At 48.2% G+C, this 13,339-nt stretch overlaps 5 protein-coding genes across 5 annotated transcripts; 2 read left to right on the top strand and 3 right to left on the bottom strand.

Moving 5' to 3' along the window:
* The first annotated feature begins 116 nt into the window (after nucleotides 1–116).
* On the top strand, nucleotides 117–1,034 carry BET5 (TRAPP subunit bet5). Its single transcript, XM_058506755.1, has 3 exons — nucleotides 117–221; nucleotides 281–700; nucleotides 789–1,034. Exons 1-3 carry the CDS (start codon nucleotides 185–187, stop codon nucleotides 890–892), a joined length of 561 nt encoding a protein of 186 aa, XP_058357485.1. The 5' UTR covers nucleotides 117–184; the 3' UTR covers nucleotides 893–1,034.
* A 147-nt stretch (nucleotides 1,035–1,181) lies between these two features.
* Nucleotides 1,182–2,862, bottom strand: PEX3 (peroxin; the record flags this gene model as incomplete). Its single annotated transcript, XM_058506754.1, has 3 exons — nucleotides 1,182–2,218; nucleotides 2,267–2,652; nucleotides 2,705–2,862. 3 exons carry the CDS (start codon nucleotides 2,860–2,862, stop codon nucleotides 1,182–1,184), a joined length of 1,581 nt encoding a protein of 526 aa, XP_058357484.1.
* Nucleotides 2,863–3,950: 1,088 nt separating this feature from the next.
* Nucleotides 3,951–6,603, top strand: ONS95_013118 (uncharacterized protein; the record flags this gene model as incomplete). Its single annotated transcript, XM_058506753.1, has 2 exons — nucleotides 3,951–4,950; nucleotides 4,997–6,603. The coding sequence occupies 2 exons, from the start codon at nucleotides 3,951–3,953 to the stop codon at nucleotides 6,601–6,603; spliced, it is 2,607 nt and encodes an 868-aa protein (XP_058357483.1).
* A 397-nt stretch (nucleotides 6,604–7,000) lies between these two features.
* ADO1 (adenosine kinase) lies at nucleotides 7,001–8,379 on the bottom strand (the record flags this gene model as incomplete). Its single annotated transcript, XM_058506752.1, has 3 exons — nucleotides 7,001–7,043; nucleotides 7,214–8,165; nucleotides 8,328–8,379. The coding sequence occupies 3 exons, from the start codon at nucleotides 8,377–8,379 to the stop codon at nucleotides 7,001–7,003; spliced, it is 1,047 nt and encodes a 348-aa protein (XP_058357482.1).
* An 848-nt stretch (nucleotides 8,380–9,227) lies between these two features.
* Nucleotides 9,228–10,466, bottom strand: RPL2A (60S ribosomal protein L2A; the record flags this gene model as incomplete). Its single annotated transcript, XM_058506751.1, has 7 exons — nucleotides 9,228–9,356; nucleotides 9,407–9,501; nucleotides 9,555–9,850; nucleotides 9,913–9,987; nucleotides 10,064–10,105; nucleotides 10,218–10,337; nucleotides 10,459–10,466. The coding sequence occupies 7 exons, from the start codon at nucleotides 10,464–10,466 to the stop codon at nucleotides 9,228–9,230; spliced, it is 765 nt and encodes a 254-aa protein (XP_058357481.1).
* Nucleotides 10,467–13,339: the final 2,873 nt, after the last annotated feature.

Below are 13,339 nucleotides of genomic sequence, written 5' to 3'. Positions count from 1 at the left end.
CCAGAACGCTAGGGACGAGTGCTGATTGGCCAGCACGGAAGAAGCACGGCAACGGAAAGCTTAGGTTGATATTATAAGTATCCGAGTGGAAGCCTTGCAATGAAAGTGAGCCGACCCCTTGTCTCGAGCCTTGTTTGTGCTTCTGGAGCGAGGCAAGGCCAGCAATCAACAACCATCCGTCACGATGGTCGTTTACAGCTTCTACATCTTCGACCGGCATAGTAAGCTTCCCAATTTCTATATCCATCATGGATGAGAAGACAATAGCTAACATAACCAGCGGAATGCATCTACTCCCGCCTGTGGGCACGGCAGCCCGAACGCCCCCTCTCCTCCTCCGGCGGACGACCTATCTCAACGTCCAGCTCAACCTCCAACACCACAACCCTCGTTCCCCAATCGCAGAATTCCACAACCGGCGCCGCAGATCCAAATCTTGGACCAGCGCGCGCGCGGCCAACACGGCTCTCAGCACAAGATGACGCAAAGCTCATCTTCGGCACGATCTTCTCACTGCGGAATATGGTGCGCAAGCTCGGCGGTCCAGACGATAGCTTCATCAGCTATAGGACGGGACAATATAAGCTGCATTACTACGAGACGCCGACGAGTATCAAGTTTGTGATGTTGACCGATACGCAAACGCTGAATATGAGGAATGTGCTGCATCAGATATACGTCAATCTCTATGTGGAATTTGGTAAGTTCTTCGTCTGGGGAAGAGTTGGTTCTTGAGGAGAGGAGAAAGGAAAAGGTTCTGTTGGAGTTTTGGCTGACGAGTGGAACAGTGGTGAAGAATCCTTTAAGTCCGGTTGAACATCCTGGGGGCGTTGGCGTTGCGAATGAGCTGTTTGAACTGGCGCTTGACCAGTTTGTTAAAGGGGTTCTGTGAACTGAGCATGATCAAACTTGCAGAAATGATCATGCTCAAAGTTAGGGCAATGGTAATGGAGAAAGAGAACATATCACGGCGTTCAGGGGAGCATTACAGGCGTTACGGATTATTCAGAACATGGATCAAATACCAATGCTAGAAGATTCCATCTGGTATCTTACACATCTTGTCTTCAAGACCGCTTTAAGTATCCCAGTTCCTCCCTAAAACCCTCCCATTCATAATTCCAAATACATCCCATATCTGATCCCCTGACCGAACTCCACATTATGTATCTAGGTATCATTTAGGCCGAACCGCCTTTCTCAACACTATCCACAGCTTTGCCCCAAGCACTCTCAAAATTACTTGCTGGCCCTAGATCTATAACACTCTCTTGAACTGCGGTTTCCTCTGGTGCGCTTCCTTGGGCAACAGACTCATCCTTCTCAACGAAGACGGTACTGCTCTCCTGTTCGTTCACGGGGCTAATCTCGTTCTCCCAATTCGAAGAGTACACCACAGCAGCAAATGCCTCTAAGTCCCGCACTTGCTCCATGGATTGGAGATACTCGTTCGGTACTCCATTTCCAATGGAATGTGCCTGTCTCGTCAAAGTAGCCAGAAGGATAGGTAACTTAACAGGCTTGGCATCGAATACCTCTGTGATTCGAGGGCCACCAAGATCAGGAACGTCAGGAACAGTCGGCATTTTGAAAGATTGTTGGGCAATTTTCTGATCGACAAGTGTGGAATATCCAGCATCGAGCAGAAGAGTCAACACGTGAGAGAATGGAGGCGAGTCGATCAGATCCGAGGTCTCGTCTAGCAGACGCCGTAAAGGCGATGAACTTGACACGACTGATTCTGTGGTCATGCCTGATTCTTTGAGCACAAAATCCTCTTGCTCCCTTGGTGGCAGAAGAAATTGCAGCCATTTTCCCTCCTTCCGCTCTGCCTCCGTTGCTCCTTCGACTTTCTTGCGCACCTCAAGAGTGAGCTCTGAGAACCTCTGCATAGAAATATCATCTCTTGGGCTAATAGCGCCGAAGACTTCCTTCACTGCAGCCTCTACTTTCAGCATGACCTCTCTCCATCCCCTGTGGAGCAGCCACCAGCTGAATGTTAAGTATCGTCTATTCGTCTCGAAATCGTTTCCGTATGCTTGATCCGGGTTATCGTCATCGTTATTCTCCAGGCTGATTGTTGACTGTTCCATACCACCTGTTGCTAAAGACACTACACTTGATAGATAACTTCGTCGTCCTAATAAATTGAGTTGTATCCGAGTAAGAAGGGTCAATAATGCCAGGGTATATATCAGTGTAAATGATCGAGTGATTGCTAACAACCAATTAGTCTCAGTAGCACAACATTTCAGAGTACACTTACAACTAATCTTCAGATCATTCCACAATTGCAACTTTGACTTTCTAGACTTCTGCGCCTGCTGTCCACCATCCTGCGGTCCACCATCCTGCGGTCCATCTCCGGGGGCAGAAGAAGGTATACCCATCTGACTAGCATGTATGCCACTCTCGCTCTGCATACTAACCATGCTCCTCCCATCATCATCCGTCACACTTGGCGGTCCTGACCCTAGTTCCGAAGGATGCCCCTCTCCATTCTTCGCCAGCTTCGCAGCCTTCTGCTGTTGCAATTCGAACGTTATCATCTCCGTCTGCAGCTCGCCCATGATATTATCCGTAGCCGTAGGAAGCAAGGCCAAGACGGTGAAAGTGCAGTCCTCTTGGTTCTGCTCGAATCGCCGGCGAAGACTAGGTACCGTTTAGCTTGAATCCAGAGACATATCAGAGGAGGATATCGTACTTTTCTCGAGCTATGCGATCGCTGCTCATGCGCTCACGCGCGTCCGAGATCTTTCCCAACACATACTGTGTAGCAACGTACCCGGCTCCAATCACGCCAAATCCAATTGCTAATGGAGTTCTGTTCCGGCGCAGCCATCTTCTCGATGCAGAAATCATGGCTTGGTCGGGTACGGGAGGTGATGCTTAGGTGCTGTTGACTGTCCTGGAATCTCTCGAGGACATGAAGGGCTGATTATTCTGTTTGTTGAGATCTCTCGGAGCAAGGCTCTCTCTCTCGCGTGATGGGCCGAGGTCGATGATGAGGTGTGGCTGGGGAGCGAGGCAAAGGCGGGCAGGGGACTCGGGGAAGAGTCGGGGTCAAAAGCGGCGAGAGACGAAGCGTTTAACCTGAAGGCAAAGGAAAATGAGACAGTAATGCAGACATAGCACCCGGAGTATTTTGATTCATTGCCATGCTACGTGCGGAAGTCTCCTTGATTAAGACATTTTTGAGATTAAAGATTAAAGTTCCTTGAATGTTACAATCCAGATCTGTGACTTTGCGCACTGAATTGGGAGTGAAATAAATGGTTCTTGAACCCACCCGCCTGGCACTTATCCCATCGATAACACCACCGTATGATTCACAGCTGGATACAAGAAAATATGGAACTTTATGTACAGATTTTTAAGCAGGATTTGTATTGTCACAAATCCCGCAAAAGTCCCAGAAACAAGAACCATTATTGCTGATTAGGTTCCCTCCTGCCCTCTTCAGCCGTCCAGAGCTAGCTCTGGGCTTCGGAGCCACTGTCAGCCTCGCCAAGGAAACGGAAGCACGCCCGCGCGGATTGGTCTGGGCTTTTTCTCTCAATGTCCCAAGTGTCATTGTGAGCCCCTCATTATCCTCATCCTCATCCTCATCTCATCCTCACCTCACTTTTGCAACAACCCGATTCACTTTCTGCTGCAATAGACGGCCGTCAGTCCTTTGTTTGTTGTTTCTCTCATCTCTCGCCCTAGGCATTCATTCCATTCTTCTCGCTCGTCTGGTCTGGTCTTCCACGCTAGTGCCGCTCGCCGGGAGCAGCTTCACATGAGCTTGACTATCGAAATTTTGACCAACATCTCTCGAATGGATCGCAACAACCCCCCTCGATTTGCTGCGGATCTCCACGCGCAGATCTAACCACCAAGTCGGCCGTGGGGTCCATACGCCTACACCACATTTACCTAGAATCAAAGTCACGAAAACTTCTGGCAACATGGCTTCCAGTGTCGCGGCGCAAAACTGGCAATATGCTCAGCAATTCGAGGCACAGCTCAAGGCTCTATTAAAGAGAGACCCTCCTCCCACCTACGATGAGACCGAGCATGCGATTAGTCAACTACGCATTGCCTCCGAAGCCGTCATATTCGCCGATTTCCAATTCGCGACTACGGTTAAAGCTGAAGGACGACTGTGGGACGCGCACACCCTGATCAATGGTCGCTATCGCAGATTGATGGAGAAGGTCAAGAAGCACCAGAAGAACCATGTGGAACGCCGAAGCTTGGCTAAGCATTATGCCGACTTCATCAAAACCAGCCAGTTCTTTTACAAGGGATATATCCAGAGATTAGCTTCGCACTTCGACGCTCTGCAAGACTTGCGCCGGATTGCCAACAGTCTATCCCTCAGCAGTCTTTCGGTAGATCGACGAGTACCGGTCTCCCCGGAGGTCGAACTCTTGATCAAGAGATCTTGTCATTCTACCCTGATGCGCTTGGGCGATTTGTCTCGGTATCGTAACAGCTTTAGAACTAAGGATCGCAATTGGGCACCAGCTTTAGGATACTATGCTTTGGCGAATGACTTCTTCCCGGAGAATGGATACGCACACCAGCAAATGGCTGTGATTGCTCTTGCGGAGGAGAATCACCTGGACGCGCTCTACCATCTCTACCGCGCGCTCAGCACAAAAGAGCCTCATCAACTTGCTTCTGGTAACCTTGAACACGAGTTCAAGAAAATTATCAGCGCTTTCGAAAAAAAGCTTCCTCAGCCAAAAAATGATAAAGTCTCAACTATGTGTGGGTGGTTCAATTTGTTACATGCCAAATTCTCCGAAGGCGTTGACTTTACTGCTACACGGGAGGAGCTCGAGAGAGAAATCCTCTCCCGGCTTGCATTGTTGTTCAAGGAACAGACATTTGGCGAGATTTTGGAGAAGCTGGTCATTGTTAATATAGCCGCTCAGTACATTGCTGGGAACAAGGCCAAAAGTAGGTGAAGGTTCCAAACCACCGGATGTTATTCTAATTTCAGCAGATGATTCCAATGAGAAGAATCTCACTTCGTACAAGTTCTACCTGGGGTTCAATGTCCGAATGATGTTTCTCCTTCTCCAGGCTCTTGCTCCGGAGCTCGAAAATGACTCGGAAGGAGAAGAAATCCCGAATGGAACAAATGGCACTGCTGATCGTCCAGAAGCCCCCAGGGAAATCATCACCGCAATTGCTCGTCGACTTCTCCCAGCTTTGCGTCAATACAGCACCTGGTTAGCCTCCAGCGCTTCCTTCCTCATGGCTGTGTCTACACCACAAACATCTGATGTTGTTATGGCTAATCGCATTATCGAACTATGGAAACTGTATGCCGTGGTTCTTACAAAACTTAGCTGCATGTTTCCTGTGGCAGAACTCCCCTACGTCGAATATCTCCTTGAGGAGGACGAATCAACTGTCGGTTTTGAGCCTCTTCTTGATCCCAACCTTCCCACAGGATGCAACCTCTTCAAGTCTGTCAAGGGTGAGATCAAACCTCGTATCACTGATCAAGGCCGTGCGCGCGAGCATCCAAATGTCGAAATGCAGTCTCGAATCCGCGACATTCTGATTATTGGACTTTCCTTAGCCGTGAATAATGACTTCCCAATCGGCATGGATCGGTCGGATGGTGGAATCACTTTGGTCTTTCGTCCGCCTGGATCTAAGCCCTCTAAGCCGTTGCAGTACTCCACGTCCTCAGCCTTTCCAACCCAAAGTCATACGAGCAGCAGTTTCTCTCCACGAGAAGTTCGCCCTGTACAGAAGCAGGTCGAGCGAGACGAACATGTGGGAATTCCGGATGTTCAGCATAGCATGGACAGCGATATGTCGCGGATGGTCGATGACCTTGTTGACCCATCTTCACAGAACAACGAAACTTCATACGGCATGCACAGCCATACCGCAAACGAGGTATTCGCACCTATTGCGTCGAATGGATACGACTCTCAGTACAGATCAACTCCCAAAATGCTCCCAAGCTTGCCTGGACTTTACAATTCGGCATTCACGCCACAACCGCATGAGTTGAAGCCAACCAGCCCTATTCGCCCGGGTACTGGAGGTCAGTTGTCTCCACTGTCTCTCAACTCCGAAGAAGAGCGAAGGGAAGCTGCGGCAGCTCTTGATAAGATGACCGGTTTCCCCGCATCAGCGAGCGCGCCATGGTGTCGCCAATCTTCACATGCAAGCTCAGCATCATACAAGTCCTTCGCGAAGCAACTGGAAGAAGGCGTCGACGATCCGGATGCTATTCCCCCGAGGAACAGTTCTTGGGTTAGACAATCGTCCAGACCTGCCTCAGGATCACTGCCACGACCTGTTAGCCACATTCTTCAAGAATCTTTGGCTCAGCAGTTCATGCCAATGTCCTCCAACTTCTCGGATTCGAGCAGCCTTTACGCCAATTCTACGCCAATGCCCGCCAGAAATGGTGCCATTGGCTCTTGGAACGGTGCGTTCAGTGCTACTAACGGTGGCAACTCTACTGTATATGCTGGAGACAGTGATTTTGATCGAGAAACGATGTTGCAGTCTTCCATCTGGAACGGCAGCCAAAATTTCCCTGGTCCATACGTCAGAACTCCGCCTGGTGGACAAGGTGGCTGAGAGCGTGTCAAAGAACGAATAATGTACAACAAAAGTCACGATTACATTGGCCAGCAATGTCGAGTGTCTGTCTGCTCACGAAAATTCAAAGATCGGGATCTTTGAGAGCCACGCAAAATCGTCGAGACATACTGGCATCATCTTACTTCATGTCACTAGGCACTCCAGCCACCGGCATTGTATGGCAAGGGCTTCATGTTCTTCAAATGCAACGCAAGCTATCTATGCTTTGATCGTGGAGGATCATATCGGTCATCTCATCATCATACTAGACGTCGAAATCCCACCAGATTTTAGACGCTTCCCTGGTTGTTGTTGAAACCTTTTTCCCCCACTGAACGCCGTCTAAAATCTCTAGGTGAAGATATATGCACGTAAGGAAAAAAAATCATGGGTTCTACGCAGTGGTTGGCTTGTATGCCTGCTTAGGCAATGGGAATCTGCGGTTGTTCGTTAGTTTATCTTTCGGGGATCGAATTCTTGGAAGACATGAAATTTCTCGAGATGGAGAAAAGTCTGTGTAGCCAGAATGCAATAAATTGACATCTGACCTTCTTTCCCATTCTTTTTTTGGAAGTGAACGAGGGCAGTAGAGAAAAGATGAACTTACGAAGGACCCAATTCCTGGATGCTCAACTTGGCCAACCATTGACCTTGATCAATGCTCTGAGCCAAGCTCTCTCCAGCGACCAGACCAGCGGTGAACCCAGCAGCGAAAGCATCGCCAGCACCGGTAGTATCATTAATGAGCTTGCTGTCAATAGCATGAACAGGGAACTCCTGAACATCCTTTCCTCCAACACTGACAACAGTAGGCTTAGTACCTTGGGTGATAATAGCCACTCTCTCGCGCTTCTCATTCTTCTTTGGTAGCGAAGCCAACGCCTTCGCAATCTCCTTGATATCCTTAGTCTCAAGGCCATGGCTCTCAGCATACGACAATGCCTCAGTCTCATTCCCAATAACGTAATCCCAGTATGGTGCCACAGCATCTAGGGGATCCTTGAAGAATTGCGGGATGAAAGGTGCAGATAGCGAGAATACAAATGCCTTGTTCTTGGCGGCTGCCTCTTCAGCGAGCGCCATGATGGCTGGTGGGCACACAGTCAAGTGATATCCACCGACAAAGTATGTAGTTGCTCCCTCGACAAGCTTCCACACCTCAGGGCTCTTCAGGTGCTCGAGATCATAGTGGTTCGCTGCTCCCAAATCTGTAACCATAGAGCGGTTGTGATCTGTGATGACGACTCCGCAGCGTCCTGTGGGCTGCTTCTTATCGACTCGGTACTCGACTCGTAGACCAGCGGTCTTGACAGCGTCGTGGAGAATCGCCGCATACTTGTCGTCACCGACACCGCCGAGGTAGACGACGGAGTTGGGAGGAAGCATGTATTGTGCTCCACGAGCAGTGTTCTGGGCGCCACCACCGGCGATGAGTTTGGCTGAGTAGTTGTTAAGGAGGTCTTCGTAGATGCCAAGGTGCTTTTCTTCGGCGAGGATGGCATCGTTGGCTTTCAGGTTGTATTTCTCAAGGAGGGCCGGGTTACCTACTGCTTGGATATCTAGAAAGTGGTCAGTACATTTATTCAGACACATCGATGAGCAATTGCTGTATATATGAGAAGTCTGGGGATATATCTTCCATTTTGTTGCTGAAGTGAGGGGTATTGAAAAAAGTAGCTGGTATGAATGCAATTGAGTTTTCTAAAGAGAGATTGACTTACCAAGCAGAGGATTCTCTAAGCAGAGGAGCGCGAACTCGGTGTTGGCAGCCATGATTGTTATTTTTTTGGCGGTTGGTTCGTGAGGTTTGGTTTGGGAGAGAAGAGTGAAGAGATGTTTGAAATGGTGGGGTCGGTGTGCAGGTGGATATTCTGTTTTGGCGGGGTGCGACCTGCCAAGCCATACCTAACGGTTGTGTCTTGAGTGCCACATGTGAAGAGGAAGACAGTCTCTGTGAAAAATAATTCGCCGAAGTGTAATTTTGGCGACTAAGTTGAAGGCATACACTACTCTCGAAACTCTATGACAATACAGCAACTAATCCAATCTACAACAACTATGGACGTGTGGATATTTTCTGGATAACGGCTTCTCAAAGCAAAGCTTGTTTGATTCTGCTTTTCGTTTCGAAACCTTTCCTATGCAAAATGTTGTTGTAATCCTCACTCGTTCCCGCCCAGCCCTTAAATAATACTTCGGCGAGTATCTCTGGGTTGTCGTTCATTCCTGGCGGACTTCCCTATGAATGATTTGGATCTCACAACCCGGTCAAGGCGGAGGTTCCACACTCGATAGATTATCCTCAAGGACTGTAGAACCCACTCGCAGGTATACTTCACTTCACATTTTCGAGCTCTAAGACTGATACCACTGGCACTGGCCACTTCGATGTGGATTCCTGAAGTCGTGTAGACGTGCCCTCTCAGATGGCCACTGCCGGCTGGCTGGGACGATTGGAGTTAAATCATGCCTATATGCCAGATCACTTCCTCACGATCCGTTTAGACAGGGCAGATGATTTATGAATTCATTCCATTCTCGCAATGCTCCTTCCTTTCAGGTTACATTCATTGCGAAACCAGCAAATCCGAAGCAAAAAACAATCCCATTGATCAAAACCTTTAGTCCTTGACCTTTTGAGTACCGCGCAACAGACCAGTTCTCCGAGCAGCGATAAGACCAGCCTTTTGTCCCTGGACAGCGTATCTTGAGATAGTCGAGGCCTTACCGATATGTTGATGGTTACCACCCTATTGTTGGTTAGTATATTTTTTCTCCGTCTAGAAATGAAGGTACATACTCCGTGAGGATGGTCGACGGGGTTCATGGCAACACCACGAGTCTTTGGCCAAGAGTTGCGCTTGACAGCGAACTTATGCTTAGCACGCGACGCCTCTGCATGCGAGTCAGAAAATGTCCAAGCCATAAAAACATGCGTCATATCGTACTCATCAATGGTTTGTCGGTACGTCCACCACCTGCGACGATACCAATCATACCACGGGCATTGCTTGCAATGACCTTCTTGGCGCCAGATGGGAGCTTGACACGGGTCTTGCCCTCATCTGGGTTGTGTCCGATAACAGTGATGTAGTTTCCGGAAGTACGTCCCAACGCACCACGGTCTCCAACCTTGCTCTCAACGTTCGAGATAACGGTTCCTTCGGGGATGCTGGCGAGAGGGAGAATGTTTCCGACGGTCAGAGCAGCGTTCTTTCCGGCGTAAATGAATTGACCAGTGTACCTAGACTGTATTAGCCCAATTTCCTTCTCCTACCCCATTATTCTCCCAGACGTATAACTCACATTCCCTCGTTGGCGATGAAAGTCTCGGTGTGAAGCTTGAATCGGTATGGGTCACGGAAAACGACGCGAGCGAGCCTGAGAATTGGATCAAGTCAGCGTTTGTTCTGAACCGTCAAAATCGAGGAAAATGGAAAAATTGACGAGAACTTACGGTGCTCCTCTCCCGGGATCGTGTATGATGTTCTTCACAACGCTTTATTGTTGTCAGCTATGTTCGAGCAGTTGTGGAGGGTAGAAAGTCGTAGGAGGAATCGTCGGTTAAACTGAAGCCATCCAAATGCCCCCCAAGGATTTCCCAGACGTACCCTCGGATGTAACCGTGAGCCTCCGCATAATCGAGCTGGCGGAATTGAGCTGGGTTCTTGTTCAATCTGGTGTTTGCTGTGAAGATCGAGCCACGGCCCTTTCTCTGATTTCGAATGACCCTGAGCGTCGACGACGTTAGCAACCGGACTCCAGGAAAGGCGAGGGATTCGCAGCATCGGAGACGCGAGCATATCCAACTCTCGATACAATAATGCCAGTATATGAGGAGGGAGAGCTTACCGTCCCATGGTGGCGGTTGTGGTCGACTCGAATTGCTGTGGTGTTGAAGTCGCGAAATTCCCGTCGACGAGTTTGAAGTTCTGAGTGTGCGGCCAGAATAGATCGGACCCACTTCTAGGCGAGGGCTTGGGATTGGTGGTACACATCCATCGCGTCACATGATCCGCTCCATCCTCTTTTGGGGGTCGACGACTTGCCATTCTCTAGCCATTCCTAGGCTCAGTGCCAGAAACATTGTCTCTTGTGCAAGGGATATGGTGGACCGACAAACTTATGACATATATCTGTAACAAATATAGGACTCCCAAGGCACGCTACGCACCCAATTGGCAATGTCTGCTACCGGGCATGCGCCGTTGGAATAGATGTACTTTCTCAGGCTGAGGTTGGTTGAATGACTGACTGTTCGTCTCGATCTTCTTTCTATGCGACCATCATTTGCAACACAATTATTGCTAGGTGGCCTTCATTTTATGATAATATCCCACTAGCTACATTTGCTCTTCTTGTTCAACTTGCTAGCCGAATCTCTCTACCTGCCTCGTTTCTGCTCTCTTGCCCTTTGCGAAAAAACTAGCAAGTCGTTGGTCAGAAGTGCTAATTGCTCCTGTGATTCAGCTTGAAACCAGGTATCTCTCATATAAAATCTAAGTAGCCAAACACTACTGATGCACATGCTTCTTTGAGCTTTGCCTCAGTCAGACTTTAGGTTTCAGATTAGAACTCTAATGGCATCTATCTTGGATTAGAACTAACAACTTGTCTGTATCGATCCTTCTGGCCATACCTTTTGATGATATGTTTACCCAGTTTGTTGGCAATCTTGAGTATGCGAACGATTTCCCTTACTTGATATTTCTCTTCGTACACAATAGAGCGATTTAGTGACTGCGCATTTCACATGAACTGAGTTTGCCGCTATACCCTTTTTTGACAATTGTGCAGAACCTGCATATTCTTCAGATTTGAACATTTAGTTATGAATATTTCAGTTTATAAGCTCTAAGTTATAGTTGTCGTTTCAGCCCCTGAGATACTCTTTCAAATCTCTTATACTATTGGTTACTGTACCTAAATAATAGGCTTCTTTATCGAGTCAGTTTTACAAAATACACAGAAGTACATGATTCGGACTTCGCAACTTCACTTTGGATTATCACTTTACAAGGGTGTTAACTATGTACTTCACAAGTAGGGATATCAAGGTTTTCTAAAGACACGACGCTTCCTTGGCAAGATTTCCCGAATAGGCAACTTTTCTGAAGTACGGAGTCGCGAACTCTATCACTAAATCGCTCTAATATCTCCTTCAGGGTGTACAGCCCCACTCCTTCGTCACTTCATCATAATGACATGGATCTATCAATTAGCATTGGTCACTACGATGTGTGCATGCCATGCAGCAGAGGCTACTTTGTTAGATTCTTCCTCGGCATGATTTTGGATGAACTAGAGTGCGTTTCTTGAACCTGGCTACCATAGGCCCTGAACAGCCTTATATCTACAGAGTTGAAACTTGTTTTCTCTTCCTAACCCATGTTCGGAATAGTAAACATGTTGCTAAATCTTTCCAGCACGCCAGGAAAATGTAATATCGCTGAAGTCCAGGAGAATTCAAAGGCATTCACCCTACAGCCAAGTTCCTTGTGAATGTTATCCCAGCAAGCCACTCATAGATTTCAACTTTGAGAGGTTGATAGGTACGGTTATCCCACTGAAAGAGTGGTCATGAAATTGAGGTAGTAGGCCAGATCTTGTATTTGATTAAGAGAGGCAAGGGAGAAACAAATAGAGAAGCCAACTCGGCTGGTCATCTAGCCAGCAGCCAGATTTTTAGTGCAGTGAACAAGCAAGCCACGTCGAGAAAGGATTTTTAAAGAGTGTACTCAATTTATTCACTAGCCCAGTCGTTGTGGATTATCCACACTAACATTCCTGTTTCGAGTACTGTACGTGGGGAAAGGATCTGGAAAAATATAAATGAAGGTATTCTCTGGCATTCAAGTCAACATAAGTGGTCGTTGACACAAATCGCACGCGAGTTTGAAGGGATCCATGTCTTGACAATCCCAAGTAGACCGTCAGTCACACTTGAGGCTCAGGAGGCAGGTCCGTTCCGCCTCGTTATCGCGCCAATCATTAAGCAAGATCTTTTCGAGGTGGATCTTCGGGGCGAAAATATGTTTGCCCGGCGCAGGGAAATTGGCAGGGTACAGAAACAGGGACACAAGACAACCGCTGCAAGCCGAAGGGGAATTGCGAATTCGACCATGTTGGATTTTACCAAAAGTACATCTGAGGTATTTCGTAGCCCCTCACAGCCTCTGTCTCTCCGTTCGTCAATTTTTCCAAAGTGTCCAGATCGACTGACAATATTGAGGGGTCGCCTGCCTAGTCGAGCAGGGATCTTGCTGCCAGCTGACCCAGACGAAGCTCACCTCAAAGACAATTGACGTCTTCCCGTAACCACATCTCACTCTCCCTCCTGCGACAATTCTCTTCGCCAATTTTCTTCCTCCCATCGAAGTTCGGTGATCCAGATCAGACAAATTTATTGACATTCATGGAACTGCGGCAACCGAAATAGGCTAACATCGTCGCCGTTGACTGGGCTTATCAGCACCTGTCTGATATGCTACTGCGAGCAGTGCTGGATTTGTCTCACAGGCACACGTAAGTGTGCTGGATTGTATGTGAGTAAGATAGATCTTCGCACCTTCTGCTTCCTCAGAGCTCTACAAATCGCATATTTGTAAGTCTGCTATGCAGATAGTTCGTCGAGCACAGCTTGGCCAACCCCTCTTCCTCCACACTACGACTATGCCACGTAGAAAGGACCTAGCGACTGTAGCTAACTCTGCCTTGGAACAGAATTGCCCCA

Source organism: Cadophora gregata, assembly GCF_030347475.1.
Source record: "Cadophora gregata isolate MNR1 chromosome Unknown scaffold_7, whole genome shotgun sequence".
Lineage (NCBI taxonomy): Eukaryota > Fungi > Ascomycota > Leotiomycetes > Helotiales > Ploettnerulaceae > Cadophora > Cadophora gregata.
This window is presented reverse-complemented; position numbering and strand designations above follow the sequence as displayed.

Coding starts and splice junctions, on each gene's coding strand:
- BET5 (XM_058506755.1), top strand. CDS start 185: ATGGTCGTTTACAGCTTCTACATCTTCGACCGGCATA. Junction 222..280: donor CTACATCTTCGACCGGCATA/GTAAGCTTCCCA, acceptor TAACATAACCAG/CGGAATGCATCTACTCCCGC. Junction 701..788: donor CAATCTCTATGTGGAATTTG/GTAAGTTCTTCG, acceptor CGAGTGGAACAG/TGGTGAAGAATCCTTTAAGT.